This window comes from Colias philodice, chromosome 17 (assembly GCF_061535455.1).
Source record: "Colias philodice isolate Cphi_HAF_F1 chromosome 17, ilColPhil1 Martin Lab GWU primary, whole genome shotgun sequence".
NCBI classification, from domain to species: Eukaryota; Metazoa; Arthropoda; class Insecta; order Lepidoptera; family Pieridae; genus Colias; species Colias philodice.
Window position 1 is genome coordinate 2891264 of NC_143102.1, and position 26518 is coordinate 2917781.

The following is a 26518-nucleotide window of genomic DNA, read 5'->3' on the forward strand; positions in this document are numbered from 1 at the left end:
TAAAACCCCGGGCCACTAGGAGGAGCCCCGGAGTGGGGGGAGGGGGAAAATGGGTCCATTTTTTTCATTTTTCGCTTAAATCTCAAAAACGGTACATGTTAGAGAAAAACTTTCAAGGAAAAGTTGAAAGGCCATAAAATTATCTACAAGTTGTACCTGAATCATTTTTTCCTATATCCTACCGTTTCTTAGTTATACGCAGTAAAACATGATTTTGGCTCAAACAATTTCCACATCAATCGATCAAAAAATATTTCTTTCTTCCAAAAAACTCAAAAGTGCAACTTGTGACCGGTACTGATAGATTGCTCTTAATTAGGTCTATAATTGGTAAAATAAACACATTCCTCCATGGAAGCCTTTAGGAGGAATCGATTGTCAAAATATTATATTATGGTAGTTTGAGTTACTGAACTTGATCTTTTTTATTTTTTTCTTCCAAAAAACTCAAAAGTGCAACTTGTGACCGGTACAGATAGATTGCTCATAATTAGGTCTATCATTGATAAAAATACTAGATTCCACCATGGAGGCGTTTACGGGGAATTGAATTTTATTAGGGTAGATACGATACTTGAACTTTTTATTTTTTTTCTTCCAAAAAAACTCAAAAGTGCAACTTGTGACCGGTACCGATAGATTGCTCATAATTAGGTCTATCATTGATAAAAAAACCAGATTCCACCATGGAGGCCTTTAGGAGGTATTGAATTTTATTAGGGTAGTTACGACACATGAACTTTTTAACTAACTACCCTAATAAAATTCAATTCCCCGTAAACGCCTCCATGGTGGAATCTGGTATTTTTTATCAATGATAGACCTAATTATGAGCAATCTATCTGTACCGGTCACAAGTTGCACTTTTGAGCTTTTTGGAAGAAAAAAAATAAAAAGTTCATGTATTGTAACTACCCTGATAAAATTCAATTCCCCGTAAACGCCTCCGTGGTGGAATCTGGTATTTTTAGCAATGATAGACCTAATTATGAGCAATCTATCTGTACCGGTCACAAGTTGCACTTTTGAGTTTTTTGGAAGAAAAAAATAAAAAGATCAAGTTCAGTAACTCAAACTACCATAATATAATATTTTGACAATCGATTCCTCCTAAAGGCTTCCATGGAGGAATGTGTTTATTTTACCAATTATAGACCTAATTAAGAGCAATCTATCAGTACCGGTCACAAGTTGCACTTTTGAGTTTTTTGGAAGAAAGAAATATTTTTTGATCGATTGATGTGGAAATTGTTTGAGCCAAAATCATGTTTTACTGCGTATAACTAAGAAACGGTAGGATATAGGAAAAAATGATTCAGGTACAACTTGTAGATAATTTTATGGCCTTTCAATTTTTCCTTGAAAGTTTTTCTCTAACATGTACCGTTTTTGAGATTTAAGCGAAAAATGAAAAAATGGACCCATTTCCCCCCTCCCCCCACTCCGGGGCTCCTCCTAGTGGCCCGGGGTTTTAGTATGTTTATTACCTAGGGACTCTTGACATGTTTCCGAAGAAACATCTTACGTTACTAACTCATGCACTCTAGACCCCCCTTGGAGGGACTCATTCAATGGACTATAACCAAATTAATCAAAATAAAGTTCTGGAGGAATGTGTGTCGTCGACTGCGTATGTTTATTTAAAAATAGTATCTATACTCGCTATTTCGACAGACTTTTTTTACGGATTCGTGCTCTATACTGTTTCCCTAATATTGTTTTTTTTTATATATTACATACAGACAGTTTTTTACTGTTTTATAATATGTATCGATTATCATTAATAATTATAAACAAATAATAATAAAAAGACATATTACATAATTTGTGATGATTTCAACTTCACTGTTTTATACAATTATTTTAGACAACATACCTACTAACTACCGAAAATACGCGTTGAACGAGCGAAGAATATTGTGTATAATTTAGCGTGCGATGAACTTTACGTACGTTGGATGAGCCGGGTGTATGAGGGTATTGTGAGGGCGCGCGGCATGGCGCGTAATGTGCGGGGCTTAATCGTAGAATTATCTGGCTTTATACGCACTCTTAACGGTCTCCCTCTGTACCTTTTGCCTAGTGGGCCATTCCACGTTGTCGTTCTCGCTGTCCATCTTTGATCAGTAAGTCTGGCGACGTGTCCTGCCCACCTCCACTTCAGTTTTTGTGCGTGACTCAAAGCATTAGTTGCTTTGGTAATCGACCTTATTTTAGTGTGCCTAATTTTGTCTAATCTCTTTATCTTCAACATACTACGTTCTATCCCTCTTTGGCAGCTATTTATTTTATTTTTTATTTTTGAAGTGAATTTCCATGTTTGGCAGGCATACGTCAAACATGATAGTAGACTTGAATTCAAAACCTTCGTTTTGAGATTTGTTGGCATGTTGCTTTTAAAAATTTCTTTTAGGCTCCAGTATTTATTCCAAGTACATTTAACCCTTCTGTCTATTTCTAATTCGTTATTTCTTTTGTCAAAACTAATTCCAATGGCTTGTTGTTAACTATTATTGGTCTTTCCCAGCCGTTTGTCATTACCATAGTTTTAGTGATATTCATTTCTAGACCTACTTTTGTACTGCCTAGATGTAAGGATTCGATCATAAGCTGTAACTGAGAGCTTGTCTCCGTTACTAAAAGTAAGTCGTCTGCGAATCTGAGATGAGTTAGATATGAACCTTTTATATTCAATCCCAATTTGTTCCAATTAAGTTTATTAATGATAGATTCAAGAACGGCTATAAATATGGTTGGAGAGAGCGGGTCACCCTGTCTTACACCTCTTGCTATAGGAAAACTTGGGCCGAGAGTTTCTAGTTTGATTCTGCCTGTATTATTATTGTATATATTCTTTATGACTTTTATATATATTTCTTCGACTCCTTGTTCTCTCAAACTTTCCCATATGCTTACGTGTGAAACTGTGTCGAATGCTTTCTGGTAATCTATAAATGCTATATATAACGTTCTCTGTTGCTCTTGGTATTTTTCTATAATTTGTTCTAGGGTGTGAATATGGTCGACTGTACTGAAGCCTCTTCTGAAACCTGCCTGCTCTATTGGTTGCTTTGCTTGTATCGTCGTGCTGATCCTTGTATTTATAATAGATGAAAATAGTTTATAGAGGCAAGGTAGTAGACTTATTGGTCTGTAGTTGCCGATATCCTTTGGGTCCCCTTTTTTATAGAGAAGTATTATGTTTGATTCGGACCATTGCTTTGGTGTTTCCGATTTGTTTAGAATAAGATTAAAAAGTTTAGTCAAGGGTGTTGATAGAGCTGTATGTGCTAATTTTAGTGCCTCATTTGTAATGTTGTCCGAACCTGGGCTTTTCTCTATTTTTAGTTTCTTTATCATCAGACCGATTTCTGTTTCATTAATTGGATGAATCTCGTTGCTATTCGTGTTAATCGTGTTAGAAGAGCCGGTTAATTCTGTCTGCGGATTTCTATATAGGTTTCTGTAGAACTCAGTTGCTGCTGTTATAATATCCTTTCTTTGGTATATAGTTTTGTCTTGCCTCCTCAATTCGTTTATCCAGCTTTTCTTTGTTCTGAGATCCTTGTAGGCTTTCTTCGTACTTCCAGTATATTGTAAATGTTTTTTTATGGTATCTTCTCTATAGTTTTCGTAATCTTTTTTTATATATTTATTTCCTAGTTTGTAAAGAGCGGAAAGTTCCATTTTCATAGAACGATTTTTATTTTTGATTTTTTGTAGTTCCTTTCTTCTTTGCAGCTTAATACTATTATAAAGGCGAAAGTTTGTAAGTATGGATGTATGGATGTATGGATGTTTGTTACTCTTTCACGTAAAAACTACTGAACCGATTACAATGAAATTTAGCACACATATAGAGGGTAACTTGGATTAACACATATGACATAGGATAGGTTTTATCCCGGAAATCCCACGGGAACAGGAACTATGCGGGTTTTAGCCGAAGCCGCGGTTTTAGAAGCCGCGGGCGGAAATCTATTACATAATAATTAATCAATCCATATGACATTACAAAATGAAATGATACTTTTCCGATATTAGGTACTTACCAGACCAATTTGTTTCCTTTTCCTTCATGTTTTCTGTATATTTGTTGTTATAGTACTGGAGCGGCAAGAAGGTGAAATAAAGAAGATTCAACTGTTGCTGTCAAATGCGGAGAGCATGTGGAAGGATCTGCCGCGACTTGCGGACATCAAACGTGCGACCAATGATACTTTGGAAGCACTGGTCGCTGCACAGTACAATAATACCGGCAATGGAGATAATAGTGAGTATCAATTAATGAGCTAATCTGTCGATCTCTGATAAAAGAAGAATTTAAGTTCTGTCGAAATATTTTTTGGGTACAATTTGCAATCTAAGGCTTTAGATTACTCTTATATTTTGTGCAGTCGCGAGGTAGGCGTACCATCTGTTACGTCGATCCAAAAAGCTCTGGAAAGTTAAAAATTATTTTGCGAGGTTTTGATTATGAAATCTTATGAAATTAAAATAAAACATGCTTAATCTTTTCAGCTGTTAACAAAATAACAACAAAATTGCGTGAAATGAGCGACCGTCTAGTGGCGACCAATAAAGATATTCAACAAAGTCTAACTGAGAGTAACACAAGGAGCGAACGAGCCTACGACGATATACAAAAGAGCTATGACACTTTAAGAAACGAGGTTGGTATTTTTATCGCGTTTGGAGCAAAATCACTTTATAATACATATATGGGTTTAGTTGCACTGGCTGGTCAGAAAATAATAAATGGGTTGACCAACCCAAGGCGAAATCGTATTGTAGCTATATGCAAAGCTATCGAAACACTTTCCCATTTCAGAAGTCACTTTTGATCCTGTAGCAGGCAGTCTGTGGAAATAAAAACATAATTAGTATTTCATAACATCGCTTTCCACTTTTGAATAGATCTGTTGCAAAAAAAACTTAAAGTCTATTGAAGAAAATCTGTAAAACTTAATACACATATTATTTTCAGGTACAAGCATTCTCAAGGAACGAAAACGTAATGCTACAAACCGCTGACGATGTGATTGCCACTAAGAAACGTATAGAATACGGAGTAAATAGAATTCTGCTTGAAGTTGGAGAAAATATCAGATTACAGGGACTTCTAAATAGCACGTTACTGAGCAGGTATTAACTTATATTTAAAAAAAATAAGATGAAGTAAAATAACAGACACTAAAATGTAAATAAGTAAAGATTCAAATTTTATCTACAGCAGCCTACAGCTATTATAATAATTATATTGACCTAATTTTTTGATTTTGTTGGAAATTCTAATTTAATAATAAACACTTAACAATTTTCAGGGTCGATGAAATAGAGAAGCATATAATGAACAACCAAACTATGACTCTGGGCAATATCACATCAAAGATAGAGTCGGACATGTCGCAGGTTTGGCGCCAGATCGGCATCATGTACGAGCAACTGACCGCCAGCAAGAAATCTATTGACAGATTATCTGTGAGTTGGAGAATTTAACAATAATAGTATCTATATTTCCGCGTATATTTTTTCGAGAAATTCATCCTAATTCCTATAAGTTGACGGTTGGATAGATGCTTTTTCAATTCAAACATATACACTGAAAATTGAATTTAAAAAGGGACCTAAATATCATATAAATTATTAGAAATTATGTTTCAAAAGGTATTTTCTTCGGTGCACTTTTCTATTCCAGTAATGGACAAATTGCCCTGTAATTGTAATACCTACGCCGTTAAAATAACAGCCTCGTTAATTAGACATTCTACCATTATGATCCATAACATGATGAACGCAAACAAAAATTCCATTCGCATAAAGCATTATGGCACTAATCAACTAATAGACAATATTTAAAACCGGCATGAACAAACCGCGCAATATGTTAATGGCAGCACTACGACATTGGACGGAATGAAATATAAGGTGAGTAATAATGGTCTTTACGGCTATGATTATAAGGCTCGGATTAATAATTCGTATTTATTCCCAGGTGGGCCTGATAACGTCACGCGTGTCCGCAGTGGACGATAACCTGAATTATTTGTTGGGACGCCTGTCCCTCGTGGTGAAGGAGTTCAGTCAGATCAAAGTGGGCTTGAGTGACGCGCTCGAAAAGTCGCACGCCGAATTGCAAAAGGTGCAATCGAAGATTGACGGTATGTTGCGAATTAAATGCGTTTAAATGTTATTTTTTATCTGTTAAAAAATAAAACACTAGAAATATTTAATCCATTTCACTTACCAGATTATTTATATACTTACCAGTTTTTTGTGGTTACATCTTTGTCTGTCTTTGAATCTTCTGGTTAATATCCAAAGCATCTGAATCACATCTGAATCCATTCTGATACAATATGATTCTTGAAAGACATGAACGTAACAGCGTGAAAGAATTTGTCACATTTACTAGCTGATTAAGCAATTAATTTTTAACAACAGTTTAATTTTTCATAATTTTCCGTGGCTTGTCTGCCTTAATTTATACATTACTACCATAATTTTATTTTATTATTGCAAAATGTAAGTTCAAACTGTAACACTGCACTGGCTTTAAGATTAATATTCTGTTTCAATTTCAGACAACGGCCCTGGTCCGCACGCTGCCGCCAAATACTTAAAACCTAACTATAGTTAGCGATAATTAATCATAAACAAAATTAAAGAAGATCTAATAAAATTTAATAACAGTATCTGTAAGTTGACTGAATTATCTGTAATAAAATTTTGTATCTGTAATACTTCTTTCAATTGTGAAACTCACTGAGAGTAAGTCCACACGGCGCGGCGCGTCAGCGTTGCGTCGTCGCAACGCAAATATTTGACGCATAGCCGGCCACACGGGCGCTGCGCCATCGCAGCGTTACTACTACTACAACTGATGTAGTCGCAATGAGTACACCCCCTCCCGCTTCGTCTCGGGGGCTGCTGTCCGTCACGTGTGCGTTGCGCGCCGCAGTGCGCCGTGTGTACACCTTGGTTATTTGTATGTAAAACGACGCAGCGACAGCGCTACGACGACGCAACGCTGACGCGACGCGCCGTGTGGACTTACTCTTAAGTGGAATAAATGATATGCCTCTTAAGCTATCAAAAACATCAAGCTAAAAATTTTGCTGAACTAAATAATTTGAAATCTCATAAGACAACTATTGTACATAGCATATGAAAATATACTTCCGCATATTCTACACTACACCTGCAAGTTAATATACCTCTCTTCCACTACGCGCCAGCAGTTTGAGCTATCACAAAGCGATCAGGTGGCCTCGAAGGACCACTAGCTACATTTACGAACCTCTCTTCCACAGTGTTGCGTTTCTTCGTCCCAGTCAAGTTAATAGCGTGCAGCTTTAACCACATAAGGCCTTTAGGTCCCAACGGCCGTGTGCGTGCTAACCGCAACAACGCACGTGCTGCGTCAGCGCCGAGCGCAGACACGTGCGGTCCCACTGCGTACACGCGCCCGCGGAAGTCCATGTTGTGGGGCAGCCAGAACATGCGCTCCCTGGTGTATAATAAGCAAAAACGTCTATGTGAGACATTAAAAACATTAAAAACTAGCGGTCCGCCCCGGCTTCGCCCGTGGTACATATTTACGTTTTCTCTACATAAAAACCATCCTCGTACTTCAAGGAATATAATAAAAAAAGAATTATCGAAATCGGTTCAGCCGTTCTCGAGTTATGCGCTTACCAACACATTTTGCGATTCATTTTTATATATAAGATGAACACATAACATATTAGAAAATTTGAATTTTGAAAATTTGATAAGATCGCTTAGATAGCGATTACACTATAAGATGTAATCTTTACAATAACATAATATGAAGTTGACAATTTATTGATCAAAATACTGAAAGAAATCCCTCCCAAAAATAGTAATCATCATAACCTAAGTAGACACATAAGAACAATTTCAGAAGAACTATTAACTCTTTAAATATCTGACAGAAAATATTTTTTAACGTGATAACGTTTTTTAAATCGTTTTAGTCGGGTGACATGTTCAGAAACTTGTGTCACACCAAAACCTCACGAGCGCGATCGCAGGTATAACGAGAGAGAGACGGACCGATCTCCCGTCTCATCTCGAGCGCTGCCACCAATAAGACGTTATCACGTAAACATCTCGATCGTAAACCTACTTTACAAACAACCAATTTTTACACTACCCTCATTTCCAAAACCAAACTACCCTCACCTATAATGATTAGCCAGCGACAGTTTATACAGCGAGTCGCACCACAGCGAGTGCATATCAGCCCGGGCGCGGTTGTACGTGAGTCGACGCTTGTATGCGCTAGAGCCTTCGTTCTCCCCGGGAATGTCGGACAGTTGGAGGGAGGATGCGGGGGGTGGAATGTCGAGCTTTTTGTCACCACCCGATCTGTTAGAAAAAATATAAATACTAAGATACACTTGCTATCTCTCAATAGTATATTTTAATTTATATGAAAATCGGTAATGTATAATTGGACACATCAAGTGACTGCCTAGTGCCTACCTACCAAAAAATGAAATATCGCAAGTCTTTTGAATAAAAAGAATATCTAAAAAAATGGTAAAAATTTAACAAAACAATACGTGGAGAACAATACAGATAAAAGAACGCAGTTTTTTATTTCTTAAAGTTTCTCATTTCGATTGGATTAACCTATAACTTTCCAAATTCACAGATGCATGTCAAATAACTATTTAAAAGCAAGCAAAAACTTACTTAAAGACCTTCAGCTGTAAGTCCAATATCGATTGGTTGATGACCCACGGCACTTCACCGAGCTGGTTCAAACTGTCGAGCACTGGGTAGAGGTCCGCTTGCGGCGCTTCTTCAATTCGTTTCATTTGACTCATCACGTATACTGGCATCCTGTGAATTTTTTATGTATATTATGTAATAGGCAGTGGGTAAAATATAGCGCAATTGGGAATATTCATGTTTTTCTTTTTTGTCTTAAATTAATAGTTTACTATCTTATAACGTAGAAAAAATATTAATGGGCTTCAAAATACTCTAGATATTTTAAAAAATGAAATTTAAAACTTTTAAAAAATTTAAGCAGTTCAAGCACCGCCATTTTGCGCGCGCTTTGCGTGACGTCACATGACACGTCCAGTGGGTGTTTACCTTAGTGTTTACTGTGGGGAGATGAATACAATGTCGTGTCAGATGACGTCACATTTTGTTCGACCTATGGTGGCGCGTTTTGGAAGTTTGAATTTCGCTCCTTATTTTGCACTTTTTGAATATTATTTTAGGGGTTTAAATAATAACGTAAGTAAATAAAAACAAACCCTTTTCATTATAATATTACGATTAATATCGTATTAGAGAAAAAAATATTTTAGGCCATTTCAAATTTTATGCATATTTCCTACTAGTGGTCCGCCCCGGCTTCGCCAGTGGTACATATTTACGTTTTCTCTACATAAAAACCATCCTCGTACTTCAAGGAATATAATAAAAAAAGAATTATCGAAATCGGTTCAGCCGTTCTCGAGTTATGCGCTTACCAACACATTTTGCGATTCATTTTTATATATAAGAGATTACTTGGGCCGGTTGCAGAGCTTCACCGACCATCAGTGCGTACGTCGGCGTGCGTATGGTCGGTCTAGCTATGAACGGTTTTATGAATTTCCATACATATGACAAGCGCGACTGACGTACGCACTGATGGTCGGTGAAGCTCTGCAACCGGCCTTAGCACACAAAATTGTGTACGCACCATTGAGATAATATTACTACGTATGGAGGAGACACCGCGAACAAAATCTGTGCGCCATTTTTTTGCTCTAACTAAGTTTTAAAAATTATTATCTAGTTAGGTACTTACCGATGAAAGTTATTCCTTTGCACTTTTCCGTATTATTTGTGCAGTATCGTAACACACACGAAGGCATATTTGATGCGTTTCACTTTAAAACAAATAAAAAATGAGCGTGCAGTTACGCCATATGGCGTAAGTTGAGCGGAACATAAGTGATGTAGGCGGTGTCGTCTCCATATGTATATCTTAATGGTACGCACCTCACGAGCGGCGTAGCGGTGAGCAGATACGCAGCGGGTGCGGTGGGGGCGAGCGAGGGCGCGGGCGGCGACACGGTGGGCGCGAGCGCGGCGCGCAGGCGCAGCGCGGGCCGAGCGGCCGCCGCGCACAGCCGGCTCAGCACCGGGTGCGGCTTCAGCTCCAGCCGCACGAGCCGGCCCCACGGACGGTGCACTTTGTATACCGCCGGCAGCTTTTTACTGTAACCAATTTGCATTATAAATTTGTTGAATGAATTTTTTTTAAATAATACACATACTGTTTCATTACACCATTTAATGGTGGATACACTTAGGAACGAATCCTATAAACGAGTCGATTTCACCGACCATAGCCAGATGAAAAAATCACCCTGTACACGATCCCATACAAAAACGAATTTAAAAATGCCACAGTAACAGATCACAAACAGTACAACAATTATCAAAAATTTAAATCTAAAACACTCACACTTTAGATTTTGGTTTGAACAAATTGACATCAATCTTGACGTCGTTAATAATTATATTGTACAGGAACTTTCCAATGTTTTGTCGAATCTCCGTAGACCATGGAGTTTCTTCTATATCCTAAAAACATACAATATTTCAGTTTCAGCTTCTAATGAGATTTCAATGGCTCTTAAATTTTAAATAATTTTTTTAAGAAATAAAGTTTCATAAGTTACTTACTAAGCTAGCACCTTCCCTATTTTGATGTACAAGTAATTGCCATGCTTGTCTGGAATTGTATGGCCTCCCGGTGTCGTCTAAAGGATGTCTTTCTAGGTACCATTTACAATATTTCTCATACACATTCTCAATCTTTTGGAGTACTCCATTCTTTTTGAATTGCTCTATTTGATACCTGAAATAATATTTTATAATTTTCTTAAAAAAATAAATGCTAATTTAAGATAAACGCAATTTTATTGCAAAATTGATATGGCTATTGGATAGAAATTTTATTCTATGAAATTGATTAACATTTCTAATTAGGAACCAAATTTTACATTTTCATTACATGGTTTTATCACATATCAACCACCATTTAACAATAAATTTATTACTTTAAAGCTAGCTAATACACAATTTTTTATTAAAATGAAGGTACTCACTTATTATACACCTGTACTCCCAAATCCCTCTGTAGCAACTTGAGGGTAGGACTATACGTCTCACTTCCGTCCACCAATTTTGTTATTTCATTCATCACTATTTCCACAAATTCGTCCACCTGTAAACATTGTTTCTTTTCGTTGAAGTACAATAAACAACTAGACTTATATTCACTTAAAAAGAAATGTCCGAGAAACATAAAACGTCCGAACCAAAACTCTGCCTATACATGTACCAGGCAGAGTTTATAATTAAATACCCACCTCTAAAACTTTCAAGTACGGATATAATGTGATAGCGGAGTGGGACGCGTTGCTTCTCGACTTGAGCGTGCTGAGGTTCCGAATAAAAGCTTCTTTTATCACACCACGCCATTCGTTTTCGGCTTCAATTAGTAATTCACGCTGAAAGTATACATTTTCATTTAAGACATCGTATTTTCTTTTAATTCAGTAATAGATTGAAGCTTAATGTAGGAATTTCATAAATTGTATAAGAATGGTAATTAAAATAAGATGAACAATTTAATGCTGAAACATGTATTGATAAGTAGTGATGATGAAAAAAAATTTGTAGAAGTGGGTCATAGTTGGGGAACTACGGAAATGTACGCCAAAAAAAGCTATTGAATACATACATAAACTCTGACAGTCGTTGGTTCGTCATCTTTAATCGAAATATTCTGGACCTCAATTTCACCGTCCATTTCCATTTTTATTTGTTCCATTCCCTTCGCTTTTAGTTGATCAAAAGATAGCAGTCCGTTCACAGGAGAGTTACATAAGCCTTTTCTATTATCCACATTATTTATCTTCAATTTCTCCATGAGAGGACAATTATAGTCTAATTCTGGATGAGTATACATTGGTTCGAAATGTGGCTCAATTCTACGAATAGCATTTAGCACTGTTTCACGTTGGTCAAATAGGAACTTGGATTTGTCTAGAAGATCGTTTAATTGTATACCCTGTGTAAAACATTTAAACAATAAAAATTATTTAGCACGCCTAATGATTAATGATTTTTCCGATATGCAATAGGATTGAGATACAAGTTCTATTAGCAAACCATGACCAAAAGTTTAATTTACAATGACAAATATATATTCGAAAAATATTATAATGACTATTACATTCAAATAATAAAACTTCAATTACCTTTTCTTCCATTAATTTCCGATAATAGTTTAATACTGTAATTTTGTCCACCATTTGGCTCCGTTCCACGCACTCGAATATTGCCGCGAATGTTTGCGCATTCACATTGATGCCGTCGCTGAACATGCATGATAATAATTCCTTTGCGTTTTCTAATTGTCCCTGAAAAATAAATTTTATTTTTGAACCACAATCTTATAAGAAAATAAGAAAGAAAACACAAGAAGTTCTGTATTGACTTAGATAAGCTATTGCAATTAATGTCGCTATTGTTTAAAATAGTTAGTCTAAGTTTTCTTGAAGCATATAATATTTTACTACTACAATATAAAATAGTTAGGTATTTACCACAGAAGCATATCCATGTAACATTGTGTTGTATATTTTAACATTTTTGACTGATGGATGAGCATTATTCTTCAAACTTCTTTGTCTATAGTATTTCAAAACACGATCTCCCTGAAAAGATTGTTTTGTTATGCCGGGTCCAGACTGGTGAAATGTAACATGAAATGTAACATGCAATGAAAGAATTCACCGTCCACATTGCCGCAATGTATCATGAAAGGTAACACACTTTGCAACAATTTCTCATAGTTTGGACGTCTTGCGCGCGCGAATTGTGCATTACACGCGCATGCTACGAGCAAGCCGCGCGCGGAGCGATCCGTGATTTGTCGGTTTTTCGAACGAACACAAAGGGGCAAGGAACACAAACGCGGGACGTTCGTAGTGAATGCGCGTTAAGAGCTATTACGCACTGTCGACCAGTCGCTGGCGACTCAGTCGCCGGCGACTGTGACTTACTATAGTTTAAATAGGGGCTTGCGCACTTAGTCGCCAGTCGTCCAGGCGACTCGGCGACTCGCCGCGTTGTGGCGACGCACAGGCAACTGGCGGTCGCCGGCGACCAATAGAAGCACGGCTTCAAATGGGAGCGTTCGCACTGCAAGCAACTGTCGTAGCGACTCTTGTAGGGACCGGATTCAGCACGAATGTACTTAGAATACTGTCGCTCGGCTTGGTTTCCTACCCCTAGTTTCTCTGTTTTGGTCGCCGAGAGACTGAGTCGCCGGCGACTGGTCGACAGTGCGTAATAGCTCTTCGAGCGCGCTATGCGTCCACGCTTGCAGCGAACATGCAATGAAAGGCAGAATGTTACATTGCATGTTACGTTTCACCAGTCTGGACCCGGCATTACAGTGTGTTACTTAATTATTAACAATGAAATGCAAAAAAAAATTCAATCCAATGAAATTCATCTAATTTTTTTTTTATTAAATACATAGTAAAGGTCAAACAATAATGATTATTAACTTTAAAGATGCATTCTACAAATAGGAAGTAAATCTGTAAAAATAGAATTATCAAAATATTATATCCAATGTGTGTCAGTGCTTATCAGTATTAGTTAAGAAGCCTACAATGATAAGAGATGAAAATTTAGGACATATTCCGATACTAAAAAAATCATTTAAAATTTAATATTTTTGTATTTTAAATTTTATATCCACTCTATGCAACTTTATACTATGAATGTGAAAGTTACTCAGAATATTTAGTTATTATTTCACACTAGCGGTCTGCCCGGACCTCACCTGTGGTACCTATTTATGTTTTCTCTATATAAGAACCATCCTCATACTTCAAGGAATATAACAAAAAAAGAAATATCAAAATCGGTCCACCTGTTCATGTGTGATGCCGTGACAACGCGAAACGGGTTTCATTTTTATATATATAGATGAAAGCAGTTTGTTTTAGTACAGAGATATAGACTTGATATCAGCCACAAGCTGCAGCTACTAATTGTAATATTTCACTGTATGCGACATCAATTTTTACTAATTCGATAAATTCGGACACCAAATTACCTCAGCCACCATATTAAGAGAGCAGAGCAACTGTATGTGTGCAGCTAGAGTCCTCTGCAACGCCTCCTCTTTGCCGCGTCGTTCCATTTCCTGTTTATCCTCCTTCATGTTCACCTCTTGTGCCGCTCGACGCTTTTCGCGCATTTTCTTCCGTTTGTCTTTGACTGCCTTTTTCCTGTGAAGATTCACATTGTAAATTATTAAAGTTTATAGGGTGTATTACATTTTTTATATGCATAGTATTTTTCATTAAGTGTAAAAATTTAATAGACAAGCAAAAAAAAAAGTTCGAAATTGCTATAAATTTAAAATTATTTTTTCATTAATTGGAATAATGGTAACTTACGCTTTTTTAACATTCAGGTTGTATTTAAGTTTATTATCCAATTCAATATGATCATCTTTGTTTTCATTAATTTCACTATTCAAAGAAGGGTCATCACAAATATCTTCAATGACTGGTTGTGACAACCCTTGAATCCTGTGGAATAATTATAAAAAAAAATATATGTATGAATATTTTATTTGAGTGCATATAGGTGTATTGTAAATATTTATATAAAAAAAACCTGTTATTTTCTAATATTAAAGTTTAAGCATTCAACTTGAATTTATCAGACTATAAAGTATATTCATTGAGCTGTGTTATTAATCCTAACATTAAGAAAATTGTTTACACTATATTAAACATCATTTAACTGAATTAAAGTTACTTCTTAATAAACTATACTCACTGTAAACTTGATAAATGAGTCATTAATTCGTGGTCATAATCATCCAAATTGCTATTGTCTATGAAAAATTCACGAAATACTGCATGTGGACTCTTTGGCATCGGCTTTTTTTCAGAGGCACTAAACGGCATATCTAAATTAAGCTCTTGAGTTAAACCTTCATTAATGGCATATCTAAGGTCCTTCAATCTTTGATCATATAAAGTGGCCTTCCTAAAATCGTAATAACTCTGTTTCACCATATCTATATATTGTTTAGTTTTAAATCTATTTTCAACAGAAGAAATTTGGTGACTGGTAAATATGAGAGCACATTTGTCGTCTTCCAGTTTTATTTCAGATGAATTTTTCTTTAAAATCTTCTTTTTAACACTTTCAAGGAGTTCAGGGTCTATTTCAATGTTGTTGACCTTTTTTATTGGTTTTGTGAGTTGATGTAGCTGTCCTAGAGATACTGGACTAGATGCTAATTTTGACAGATGGGAGGCATGCAGTTTGCTTATTGACACCTTGGATTCCATCATACTCCCATGGTTTACTGTAATATAAAAGATACCGTTAGCTCGACATTCTAACGTGAAATGTAAACAAACTAAATGTGAGTAACTCACCTTCTAGCAGCTCTCCATATTTTTTATAACCTTTATGCTTCACTTTTTTCTTTTGAGACCTTAGAGCACTGGCTGTTTTTGTCGATTGATGCCTCGTAGAAAATATGTTTTCTAGAAATAAATAAATGTTATGCAACACGTTAATTAGGTTATGTTTATTATAGTAAATAATGGCCACAGAAAATATTTTTTATATTTTTTTAAATATTATACCTCATGTTAATAAATAAAAATACCTGTTAGATAACTCGTTTGAAGAATTTTTCGACAAAATGAACATTTTACTTCCGTAACTGAAGCGTTTTTCAAAACAACATTTGATTGTGAATTTAAACCGTGAAAATTGCTATGGTATAAATTCCGAGCCGATATTATCCGGTGCATTTTTTATAATTCAACATCACATAGCATATCTAAAAATAAAAACATTTGGTATAGCATGCCGAAATCCGTAAAACACGTGAAAACGAAATCACACAATTTTAAGACAGTGACATTTTTGACAAAAAACAATAGTCAAAACCAAAAGTCAAAACTGACAAATGCACAGAGCAAAATTTGCTGTTAAATGAAATTTCCATAGATGAAATATATTCTTCAAAGTACAAATTAATTAATTTAGCCATTAGGTCAAATAAGCAAATTCTAGATATATTCATTGCATTGCAGTAAATTATAGTTATTTACTGTATTAAATAATTTTCGCGTACGCACGGCACGATGATCCCATATCCCAATAAGCTTTCGCTTGTGTTATAACTTATATGGCTGATAAACATACTTATATAATTTTGAAATAAATATGTACATAAATAATTAACACCCAGACACAGAGCAAACATCTATGTTCATCGCACAAATATTTGCCCCGGGTGAGAATCAAACCCACGACTTACTACTATACTGTTTAGTCTCGGAGCAATTAACAAGCCTGGAGAAGTAACAATTAATTGAACGTTTTTTATATAGAGGCTCTCTTTTATTCAATACCCTTATTAATGCGATAGAAAGAGACAACACACTGTTATCTGCTTGGCATTCAAATCCCCATGTAGCCACTTTTTGTTCTAAAAAGGTAGTGCTTGACACTTTATCGAATACTAAAATATCGATAAATAAAAAAATTAAGATATAAAATTGCTTGAAGATAATTTAAGATTCGTTTAATTTTGAATTATGGATAGGTAATTCCAAATTTTAAGATTCGTTTAATTTGGAATTATTCATTTACGATGCGTATTGACTGCCTTGCATTGTATGGTAGTGGTATTTATAAAAAATATTATTAGGTATTTCGGTTTAGGTTGTTTTTATGGTTTCGTAAAAAGGTACGTATTTTTTCCTGTTTTCATAGATTCATTCATAGAATTATACCTACGGAACCCTTCGTGCGCGAATCTGACTTCCACTTGGTTGATCTTTTTACAAATCAATAGTCGTATCCTACTAATATTATAAAAGCAGAAATATATAAGAACTAGAGGTCCGCCCCGGCTTCGCCCGTGGTACATATTTCGCAATAAAAGGTAGCCTATGTCCTTTCTCGGGTATCAAAATATCTCCATACCAAATTTCATGCAAATTGGTTCAGTAGTTTAGGCGTGATTGAGTAACAGACAGACAGACAGAGTTACTTTCGCATTTATAATATTAGTATGGATGGACATTTGATACTCTTTCACGTAAAAACTACTGAATGAGTTTTTATGGAACTTTGTACAATTATATAGTTTAAACATCAGAATAACATATAGGCTACAATTTACCGCGAGAAAATAACTCATTCCCACAGGAAAAAATTGGTAAAAGTTTAAAATAAATTGCTTCAAATAAAACAAATAAACATTTATTTTTTAACAACATTTTATTTCGATACTTAATTACCAAATTACAATATTTATTATTTAAAATAGATTCCACCTTAAACTTGTCGCACAGCATCTCTGCAAAGCACTTTTCTTCCCGTCTGATTAGAAATGATTTGAACAAGGCCGAGAATGTTTTGAAGGCTTCCAATTTTCCCTGTGCTATAGCTTTAACCCAAACATCTTTTAATTGTTCTCAAGCCAGAAACCTGCAAATAACAATAAAATCCATACTTAAATAACTTTTTTCTCCTAACCTATTTGATTTAAAGCAGTCATTGTCAAAGTACCTTAGCAAAGTACGTATATTTCGTTTCTATTAAAGTATCGATAATTGCACAACACTATGGAAGTAATATTTTGCATTATCTCTCAAAAAGAAGCTAATTATGATTTCATTTCAATGATCAAGGGTAGATAAAACATAGATGATTTGGAAAATAACGTAAATTCACTGATTTATAATACAATTAGCCAAAAATTGATCAAAATCACTAACCTGTGATATGATAAATTCCTATCTTCATCCGATTTCCCACTACTATGGCTTCTTAGATTACAAAATAAAAGACAGATGGAGCGTTGCCGAACTAAACCGAATAATTTATCGTCATTTCCATAAAGCTATGTGTGCTGTCATTTCGCCGCTGCACTGTACGTACACGGTGCTTCTGTGTGGGTGTTATGTTACCAGATATTGAAAATTTTCCCAAAATTTTCCCCGACTACGGAAGAAAGAGGGTTATGTTTTTCGAGTGTATCTATGTATAATATTTCTTTGGCACGTCCGTATTTCTTTGCAGTATAAACCGCTGAACCGATTTTGATTTATCAATCATCTGAAATATTATGGTAGTGGTGTTAGAAACGTTGGCTACATAAATTAGCTGTCAGGTTTTAATTTAAATTTTATATAAATTCTTGTTTATGATAATTTTTTATAATATTGTAAAAAATCTATTGTTACATAAATGATAAATTTTTAATTAAATAAATTACATAAAAAAATGTTTCAAAATTACAATGATTACCTGATATTATTATCTTTTATTTTCAAAATATATGAATGCGGATAGCGGTAATTTTTAGTCGAGAACACGGGACATTTTATTTTAGAAAGAAAGAAGGAAGAAACCATTTATTCCAGTACACATAAACACACAAATTAAATTATGAATAATTAATTGGCAGTGTGAATTATGAATAATAGGTAATAGAAAACATGAATTTATGTATGGTTGCTTGCGCTAAAAAAGGAAGCCACTCAGGATACCTGAGGCATAATACCTTAACACTGATTTTTCACTGACACCTTACGACATCCACATCCGCTTTACTGGATAATAAATAAATATAATTCCTGAATAATAATAATTTTGTCATATCCATCACGGAGTTCAAATGAATTAAATCGCGGGCGAAAACGACTCTTACGTTTTTAAACTATATAAAAGAAACAAAAAAAAGTATTATGCTTATTAAAATTATCTAATAATGATCATGAACCTTTATTGCACTATACAAACAATCACATTCACGATCGAAAAATCCAACAGCACTACCCCGAAGATCTTTTAACTATTTTACCGTTTTACCCATAAAAATGGCAAATTCATTTTCAAAATACTGGCAGCATACGTTGAAGTTTTGTATTCCTTCGTATATGTAAAATTATTATTTGTATACAAAATTAAATAAGCCAAATAATCTACAGAAAACCTGTAAAACGATGTTTTATCTTTTTGTTTGTTTTCGGGAACAAATTTTACAGCGTTTTAATATCACAAGACAGCATTTTTTTACTAAAATAACAAACCCCTTTTGACGTATTGCATGACACTAGAATCGCTATAGAACTGAGGGAGTTTCGTATTCGTTTTTGATTTCGTATTTTCTTTGACAAGGGCGATGGATGATTGTCATGCTCCATCTGCCTTTTATTTTGTAATCTAAGTATGGCTTTTACAGCCGTAAGCAACACAAGCCATTTTATCTTTAGTCAATTTTCTTTTCATAAAATAACAAATTAAACTAAAACACTCGTTTTTCACTTCAAAAATAATAATTAAAATCACCATGCGTCAGTGACCAGACTGGTCACTGAAACAAAATGACATGGGCACATGTCATTTCAAACTGTCGAACTGACATATATCTGTCCTCTTTTTTCGCATGACATTTTGCCATAAGCCAAAAAGGCCAAACTAGTGCTATATTGTTCAATTAATTGTTACTTCTCCAGGCTTGATAATTGCTCCGAGTGTTTAGTGGTTTGCCCACAACTTCTCGCTTAGAAGGTAGTACAAGATTATCTGTATTCAATAATTTTTTATTTTTCAATATTATCTTTCCTTGTCTGTTGTCAGTTTCTATAGAAAAAAAAATATCAAAGTTGTCAAAATAATGTTTGGTGTCGGACAAGGAGAAATAAATTAATGCGATAAATTATTTTATTTACTAAATGGAGCAATGAACATTAGGATTGTGTAGATTTAATTGTTATATTTATAAACCTTTTTTTGTTAATGATTCACTACATATGATAAATGGATGAAAAAACGTTTGTGTGTAAGTAAAATTAATTTATGTTATTATGCTTGAAATTAAAGTTTATTGATATTCTAACTATCTATACATTGTTTCAGGGACTCCGGAGCTCACTCTAAAACTTTTTGAGCTACGATTTGAAAATGAATGGTTGTTTAAGAAGAAAAAACAACCTTGGCTGTAAGATTATTGTGATTATACTTTGAATATGATTTCCGGTTATTTGATTGGGAGCAAGAACGTTCCTGAATAAGTTTTATGAACTTGCGATACAGTGATTTCTGATTTAATATTAATTAAATAAACATTCAATATGTATCAATAATTGTTTGTCAATAATCAAAGTTAAAGTGAAATACCTATCTTAGACACTACTTTTAATAATTTACATGTATCATTGTTGATGAATTGCATATTGTTTCAGACAATTTCGTAATATATTAATCAAGAATGGATTTCCCGAAGAAATAACCCTAAGCCATGTAAGAAAAAAGTGGTCATATACATATGATGTAAGTATACCGTTACAATCTTTAGTTTTTCCAATATTAAATAAATAATCTAGATATTATTCTAATCAAATAAGGTCCAATTTGTGTTAGTAGGTTAATAGGTCCAATTTATATTTCTAAAAAAATTCATACAAATGTAAAATTTTTTTTTTTTTAATTATTTTTTCAGGCTTATAAGATAGCAAAGAAAGTTAAAAATAAGGAATGGAAATATTATAAGCTATTTGATAAACACTTTGGTAAGAGCAAAGTCTTAGATAAGTATGAATCTTGTAAGTATATATTTTTTACTCATAATTTTTCATTTTTTTTTTTACAAAGTGTTTGTTTTTTACACTGCGGTACTTATACAATTCTTTGTGTAGATTGAAGAATATTGTGTATTAAGTACTATTAAACTGTATCAAAATAATTTCTTTACTTTTTGAAGACAACTTAAATCTTATTATATATGCAGATTAGAAAAATTTACATCAACTATAAATTTACCACATACATATTTCATATTAATGTTGTAGGGAGTGATGAATGGCGATTGAAGCTGATCATATGTATAACTGAGGCAAGGCAGATGAAGTTTGACAATTATAATATGTGGAGGTGAGAATTATGATTATCTAAACTGACATCATACATATTCCAAGCATTTATGTGTTATTTTTTTAAAACTATCACTAATTCCGATAGTAATTTGAAAATGTTCCACCAAAGCTAGGATTAAAAAAATGTTGTGTGGTTTTATGAAACCACGGTAAAAGTTAAACTTAGGCACAAAATTATCGTATTTGTATGATAATTATCGTACGGTTCGACCGTCACGCGACATGCGCTTCACAGACCAAAAAGTTTGAGACGATGTAATAAAAGTTTCACTTTAAAAAAATCATATACATATACTATAATGATATACTTTCTATGAAAGCTTCCGAGGAACTTGCTATATAATAAAGTTACATGAAATTATATTATATATTTCAAACAGGACTGTAGAACATGCAATGAGATGTCAAGACTTGCCGTTGGATTGCTGTGTACATGATATGAAAGGGCTCTGGCAGCACTTAAAGATAACATTCAATGTAAGATTTCGTATATATTGATTGATTTGGGCTTAGACACTTCAAAAAACGAATTTAAAACTACCCTCAAGTATCCAAGAATATAAAAAAATAAAATAAATAAGCAGTATGTGAAAATGGTTTATTAGCATAACTTTAAGGTGTATAAACTGTATAAACATTCACAAAACATACCAAAATAATTATAACCACAATTTTTTTTATTAAGGGCTGATTTTTCAATCCTTGGTTAAAACTTATTCGTCGAATAATGTATAAAACTACCATTTTAAAAACGTATTCTAATTGTCCGTATTTGACAGTTTACGTGACATTTTAATATTATCGTGTAATACTTTATTGGACGGATAAGTTTTATCCAAGCATTGTAAAATCGGCCCTTATTCAAATTATTTAACTTTTTAAATACCTACTCAGTTTCATAGAATGAAAAAGTTTAATTGTACAAAGTTGAATATACAGAGAAAACCATCAAATTACGTTACATGTTTTTTTATCCGCAGAGAAAACACAGATTAAAAATTAAAAAAGGTGAAGGAGGTGTGCGTGAATGGCCGTTATATGAACATATGTTAGATTATTATAAAAAAGTAGAACCCAGTTATGTGGAGCGACTGGAGACATTGCCCCCTAAAGAATTATTCCGATCTGGCATCAGTAGAGGAAAATTTAAAAGGACTATGGGTAAAACAACGCAATCGGAATTTCAATGTATGTATTATATAATATAATTATTATATATATTAAAGTTTGAAAATGTATGTATTTTTGCTAATCCTCTGAGCAAAACTTTAATTTTTTCAGGGTCTAAGGATATAACGGAATCTTTTATTCAGATAAGGCTGCAAAATGATTGGATATTTCGAGAGCAAAAATGGGCTTGGAAGTATGTATTTAAACCTATACTAATATTATAAAGCTGAAGAGTTTGTTTGTTTGTTTGAACACGCTAGTCTCGGGAACTACTGGTCCGATTTGAAAAATTCTTTAGATGTTAGATAGCCCATTTATCGAGGAAGGCTGTTTATCATCAGGTTAAGACCAACAGGAGTGAAGCACAGGGCACAGCGAGTTTAATAATAAAGATATTAATAGAAATATAAACTAAAATTAAATATTTAATTACTCTTAAAAATTTTAACGTTTAATATTTCAACAGTAAAATGCGGACGTTGTTGGTAGAAGAAAATGGATTTCCGAGTGTTATAACCAGTAGAGATCTGTCTAGGAAGTGGGCATGTACATTTGCAGTAAGTAAATCATATTTAAGGTAGATTAGCTATTATATTTTTTATTATAATGATGCCAGTTTTAAATAAGTCATGCTTCTTTTCGTAATGAGAGCACTGTCTAAATTTATAGCATGTGGTGAAGTGTGTTGAGTGTGTTGTTTAATGTGATTACGATATTTCCTTATTTAAAATAGATTTACTTAAATATTTATCCCATTCCAATAATTAGTGCCAGCGCAGATATGACGGAGCGCAGCGCAGAGCATTTTACATTGTCAAACTATTATCGAAATAGTCGTCATTAAAATAAAATTCAAAATCAAATAACAACAATTTATATCAGAGACGCTTCGACGTCACATGCGAAAAGCAGCGCGCTGCGTTTTTGAATATTATTTTAATGAGGACAATCTCGATAATAATTTGACAATGAAAAATGCTCTGCGCTGCGCTCTACTTTTATTAATTAAAACTCTTTATAAATTACTAACTTGTTCATCGCTCATGTACTACTACATGGTCACATTAGTGGAAGAAACACTATTTGCGAATCTATATGCGGTAATTTAAAAAATGTTTTTTTTTGTTCGTAGGATTATCAGAAGGCAAAAGCAACAAACAATAAAACATGGCTGTACTATTCTCTATTTGAGTTGTATCTGGGTGAAGGAAGTCTTAGTCTGAATCCACTTACTGGATGTAAGTTATTATATTCCGTAAATATTAGGAGGAGAAAATATTTAAATATATATTTCATATGAAATATTATAGAATGTATTTAAATTCTGTTAATACTAGTTTTAGCCCGCGGCTTCACTCGCCTGGTATTCGGGAATACAGTGTCAATCTAGACTATAAGGTTCCTTTTATGTACTAAATTTCATACAAATCTTTTTAACTGTTTGTGTAACAGTATACACGAATGAATTTACGTTTTTTCTAGGGCAGGAGGAATGGATTCTGAATTTGATAAAAATAAGGTCAGACTTCGATCATGTATTTTCCGTGGATTCAAAAAACGAAAATCATCCGTGGAGGTAATTGTTTGGTTATATAAAACCTATTAAAAATACGATTTTTTAATAAATATGCACTATAAATATATTCTACAGAAAATTAGGACTGTATTTTGTTCACAACACACAATAAGTTGAAACTCTCCTAAAAAAATTTAGTTTATAAATCTAGGTAAATTTCCTTTTGGAAATAGAAGTGAAAAAGGAAAGTACATAAATAAAACATAAACATCAGTGATCAGTTCCTTTATTCGCTTCAAAAAAAACCTATTTTTTTTTTCATATTTTTTTTCCCAAATTAGGAAACATATCTTTCTATCTCGCTCGCACTCTTCTTAAGCGATATCTGAAATTAAAATAAAAAAAACTTGAAAAGAAAAGACATTTTTCACAAAAAATTGTTCACATTAAATTTGTCTTCAGGGAAGTAGAGAAGGCGTTACGAAGTATGGGTCTACCACTTGACCACAGTTTACTGGACTTACCGGAGATTTGGGCACATTTACTTAAATCTTTCAAGGTAATTCTGCAACAGATTACATTAAATATATAAAAAAACATGATTCTTTTTCATATCCTTAGGGATTTTCTCATTATTTTTTGGAGTGAATACTTATGTGTTCTTTAAGTTCGTATAGTCAAATTATTGTTTCACTGTTCATATACTTTTTATGTTGTTAAAGAAAAAATAATGATTGGTTGTATTGTGTGTCTAATATTTACTTTGTCGCCCTTTCGAAACATTCAATATGATTTATTTAGTTTAATAAATATACATGATATTGCCACCAATCTTTTAAAACACGTTAAGTATATACTCTACTAACACAAATTATTATTTTAATTTCAATCAAATAACGTTTATTTTTGACGTGACAACGTCTTATAATTCGATAGAGCTGGCTGCACGCACGAAAAAACATGACTCATGCGGCGTTACCTCGCTCTGAGGCGTTCCATGTAAGGCTTGAAGTGCAAGCGAGAGCGCGGAACGAGCGACAAAGACGCACAATCGGACGTTGTCACGTTCAACTATCGTCAGTAAACCGACTTTACAGACAACCAATTTTTTTTGTTATTGCAGTGGAAACAAAAATTTCTCAACAAGGGCATACTCAACGAACATTGGCCGTACTACAACGCAATGGCCAGCTACATGCAAACACATGAAAAGATTAAAGAGAAACAAGAAAATGATTTCGATTATGCAGATGATGATTATGAAGACGATATGAAACTAATTGATGTTAAGAAATTAATAAAACCCAAATGTGAATATTTAGATGTAAATTTGTGTCGTTCATGTTCTAATGAGGAAGGTTGTGTGGATCTTTTTGAGCATTGTGATGAAGATGGTGTGGACTTGGCTTCGAAGTTACGGCTCATTGGTGGGATTGAGGTAAAGTTTTGTATTGAAATTATAATTTTCTTAGATAAGATGGTCGGTTTCAAAATTTCTGGATTCCAGCTTAACCTATTTTTCAGTAAACATGATAAGTAATGTAATAAGACGTAAATCAAAAAGTGTATCGATGTGTTTGTCATAAAAGGAATGCATATAATACCAACATAAGCATTTTTGGTCCTTCGAGTAACTTTGCTTTTGTTAATGATGATAAAAAAATGTTTGCGAAATATTTCTTCATAGACGTTGAACGTTATTTTTTTATACCATCTAATTCTACTAATATTTATAAAGTTGTATAATGTGTAACATGTAACATTTTGTTATAGGTGGATCAAAGCGATACATTACCTCATAGTATATGCCTTCACTGTATGCAAGAATTGGAAACTGCGTACAATTTTAGACGGAAATGTCAAGACGTAGATAAGCAAATGAGAGGAAAAGTTGAAAAAACTGTTAAAATTGAAATTTCCCTAGAAAATAATATTGAAAATAACAATGACGATTATGACGACACTCACAACGATATGGAATTCGACGTACCAATAGAAAACGAGAATGCACAAGAGAAACTGAACCCGGCGAAGGAAAAACCAATGAAAATCAAGAAAAAGTATCCAAAATATGATTATTGGAAGGTGTGCGAAGTGTGCGGCAAGAACACACGCAATCTCGTCAGCCATCTTGATTCGCACGCAACAGAAAAGCTATACACTTGCGAAATTTGTAACAAGAAGTTTAAGTTCAAAAGCGGGCTCATCATACACAAAGCTGTCCACGACCCGACTCCGAAAAAAACGTGCGAAGTGTGCGGAAAGACATTCCATATTTTGGCGCAGTATCGACGACATTTTCAATATCACGCGAACGAAAGGAAATTCGAGTGTGAGACGTGCGGAAAGAGGTTTAATTCGGCGGATATTTTGCGGGTTCACGCTCGATCGCACACAGACGAGCGGCCATTTTCTTGTCCGGAGTGCGGCAAAACGTTCCGTACTGCGGGCTGTGTGAGTCGACATAGACGAATTGTGCACCACATACGTAAATCTAAAATTAAGGGACAAGAGTAAATGCAATATGAAAGTTATATAGTGCGTAAGGATATTTGTTATTGTAAATTTTGTATTAAAATTTTATTATATTTCATTGGTGTTTCATTGAACTGAAGGTTGATGTCAAAATTGTAGAGGAAACGACAGGCTTAACCCAAAATAAATTACTGAAATTGTTACTTAATATTAAAAATGCAAAAGAGTGTTTGCTTGTTTGCCTTTGACGTCTCAACGCAATGATGCTGTGGTACGATTTTTGTGTTTGTGAGGATGCCGCAGT

General features: G+C 34.1%; 3 protein-coding genes and 1 long non-coding RNA gene across 4 annotated transcripts in view; 3 read left to right on the plus strand and 1 right to left on the minus strand.

The window, feature by feature from the left end:
• The window catches only part of LOC149480905 (uncharacterized), a 29827-nt gene extending 24328 nt beyond the window's left edge, over nucleotides 1-5499 (plus strand). The window contains exons 6-9 of the mRNA XM_089706079.1: nucleotides 4106-4273; nucleotides 4522-4673; nucleotides 4988-5145; nucleotides 5325-5499. Coding sequence (XP_089562205.1) covers nucleotides 4106-4273; nucleotides 4522-4673; nucleotides 4988-5145; nucleotides 5325-5499 — 653 coding nt within the window. The remainder of the gene's footprint in view (nucleotides 1-4105; nucleotides 4274-4521; nucleotides 4674-4987; nucleotides 5146-5324) is intronic.
• A 374-nt stretch (nucleotides 5500-5873) lies between these two features.
• LOC149480907 (uncharacterized) lies at nucleotides 5874-6733 on the plus strand. The gene is made up of 3 exons (XR_016316914.1): nucleotides 5874-5928; nucleotides 5996-6161; nucleotides 6585-6733. It is a non-coding gene; the product is annotated as an uncharacterized LOC149480907 (long non-coding RNA).
• A 493-nt stretch (nucleotides 6734-7226) lies between these two features.
• On the minus strand, nucleotides 7227-16008 carry LOC149480908 (DNA-directed RNA polymerase, mitochondrial-like). Its single transcript, XM_089705702.1, has 16 exons — nucleotides 15764-16008; nucleotides 15528-15638; nucleotides 14917-15454; nucleotides 14529-14663; nucleotides 14183-14357; nucleotides 12657-12767; nucleotides 12309-12470; nucleotides 11789-12118; nucleotides 11415-11555; nucleotides 11151-11269; nucleotides 10726-10900; nucleotides 10505-10623; nucleotides 10036-10254; nucleotides 8725-8874; nucleotides 8209-8394; nucleotides 7227-7510 (listed from the first exon to the last, which is right to left on the minus strand). Exons 1-16 carry the CDS (start codon nucleotides 15909-15911, stop codon nucleotides 7228-7230), a joined length of 3102 nt encoding a protein of 1033 aa, XP_089561828.1. The 5' UTR covers nucleotides 15912-16008; the 3' UTR covers nucleotide 7227.
• Nucleotides 16009-19776: 3768 nt separating this feature from the next.
• Nucleotides 19777-26332, plus strand: LOC149480909 (uncharacterized). Its single transcript, XM_089705737.1, has 14 exons — nucleotides 19777-19960; nucleotides 20038-20119; nucleotides 20364-20451; nucleotides 20621-20723; nucleotides 20970-21051; nucleotides 21434-21530; nucleotides 22034-22241; nucleotides 22335-22416; nucleotides 22690-22780; nucleotides 23356-23461; nucleotides 23706-23799; nucleotides 24202-24298; nucleotides 24863-25177; nucleotides 25513-26332. The coding sequence occupies exons 1-14, from the start codon at nucleotides 19939-19941 to the stop codon at nucleotides 26254-26256; spliced, it is 2211 nt and encodes a 736-aa protein (XP_089561863.1). The 5' UTR covers nucleotides 19777-19938; the 3' UTR covers nucleotides 26257-26332.
• The last annotated feature ends 186 nt before the right edge of the window (nucleotides 26333-26518 follow it).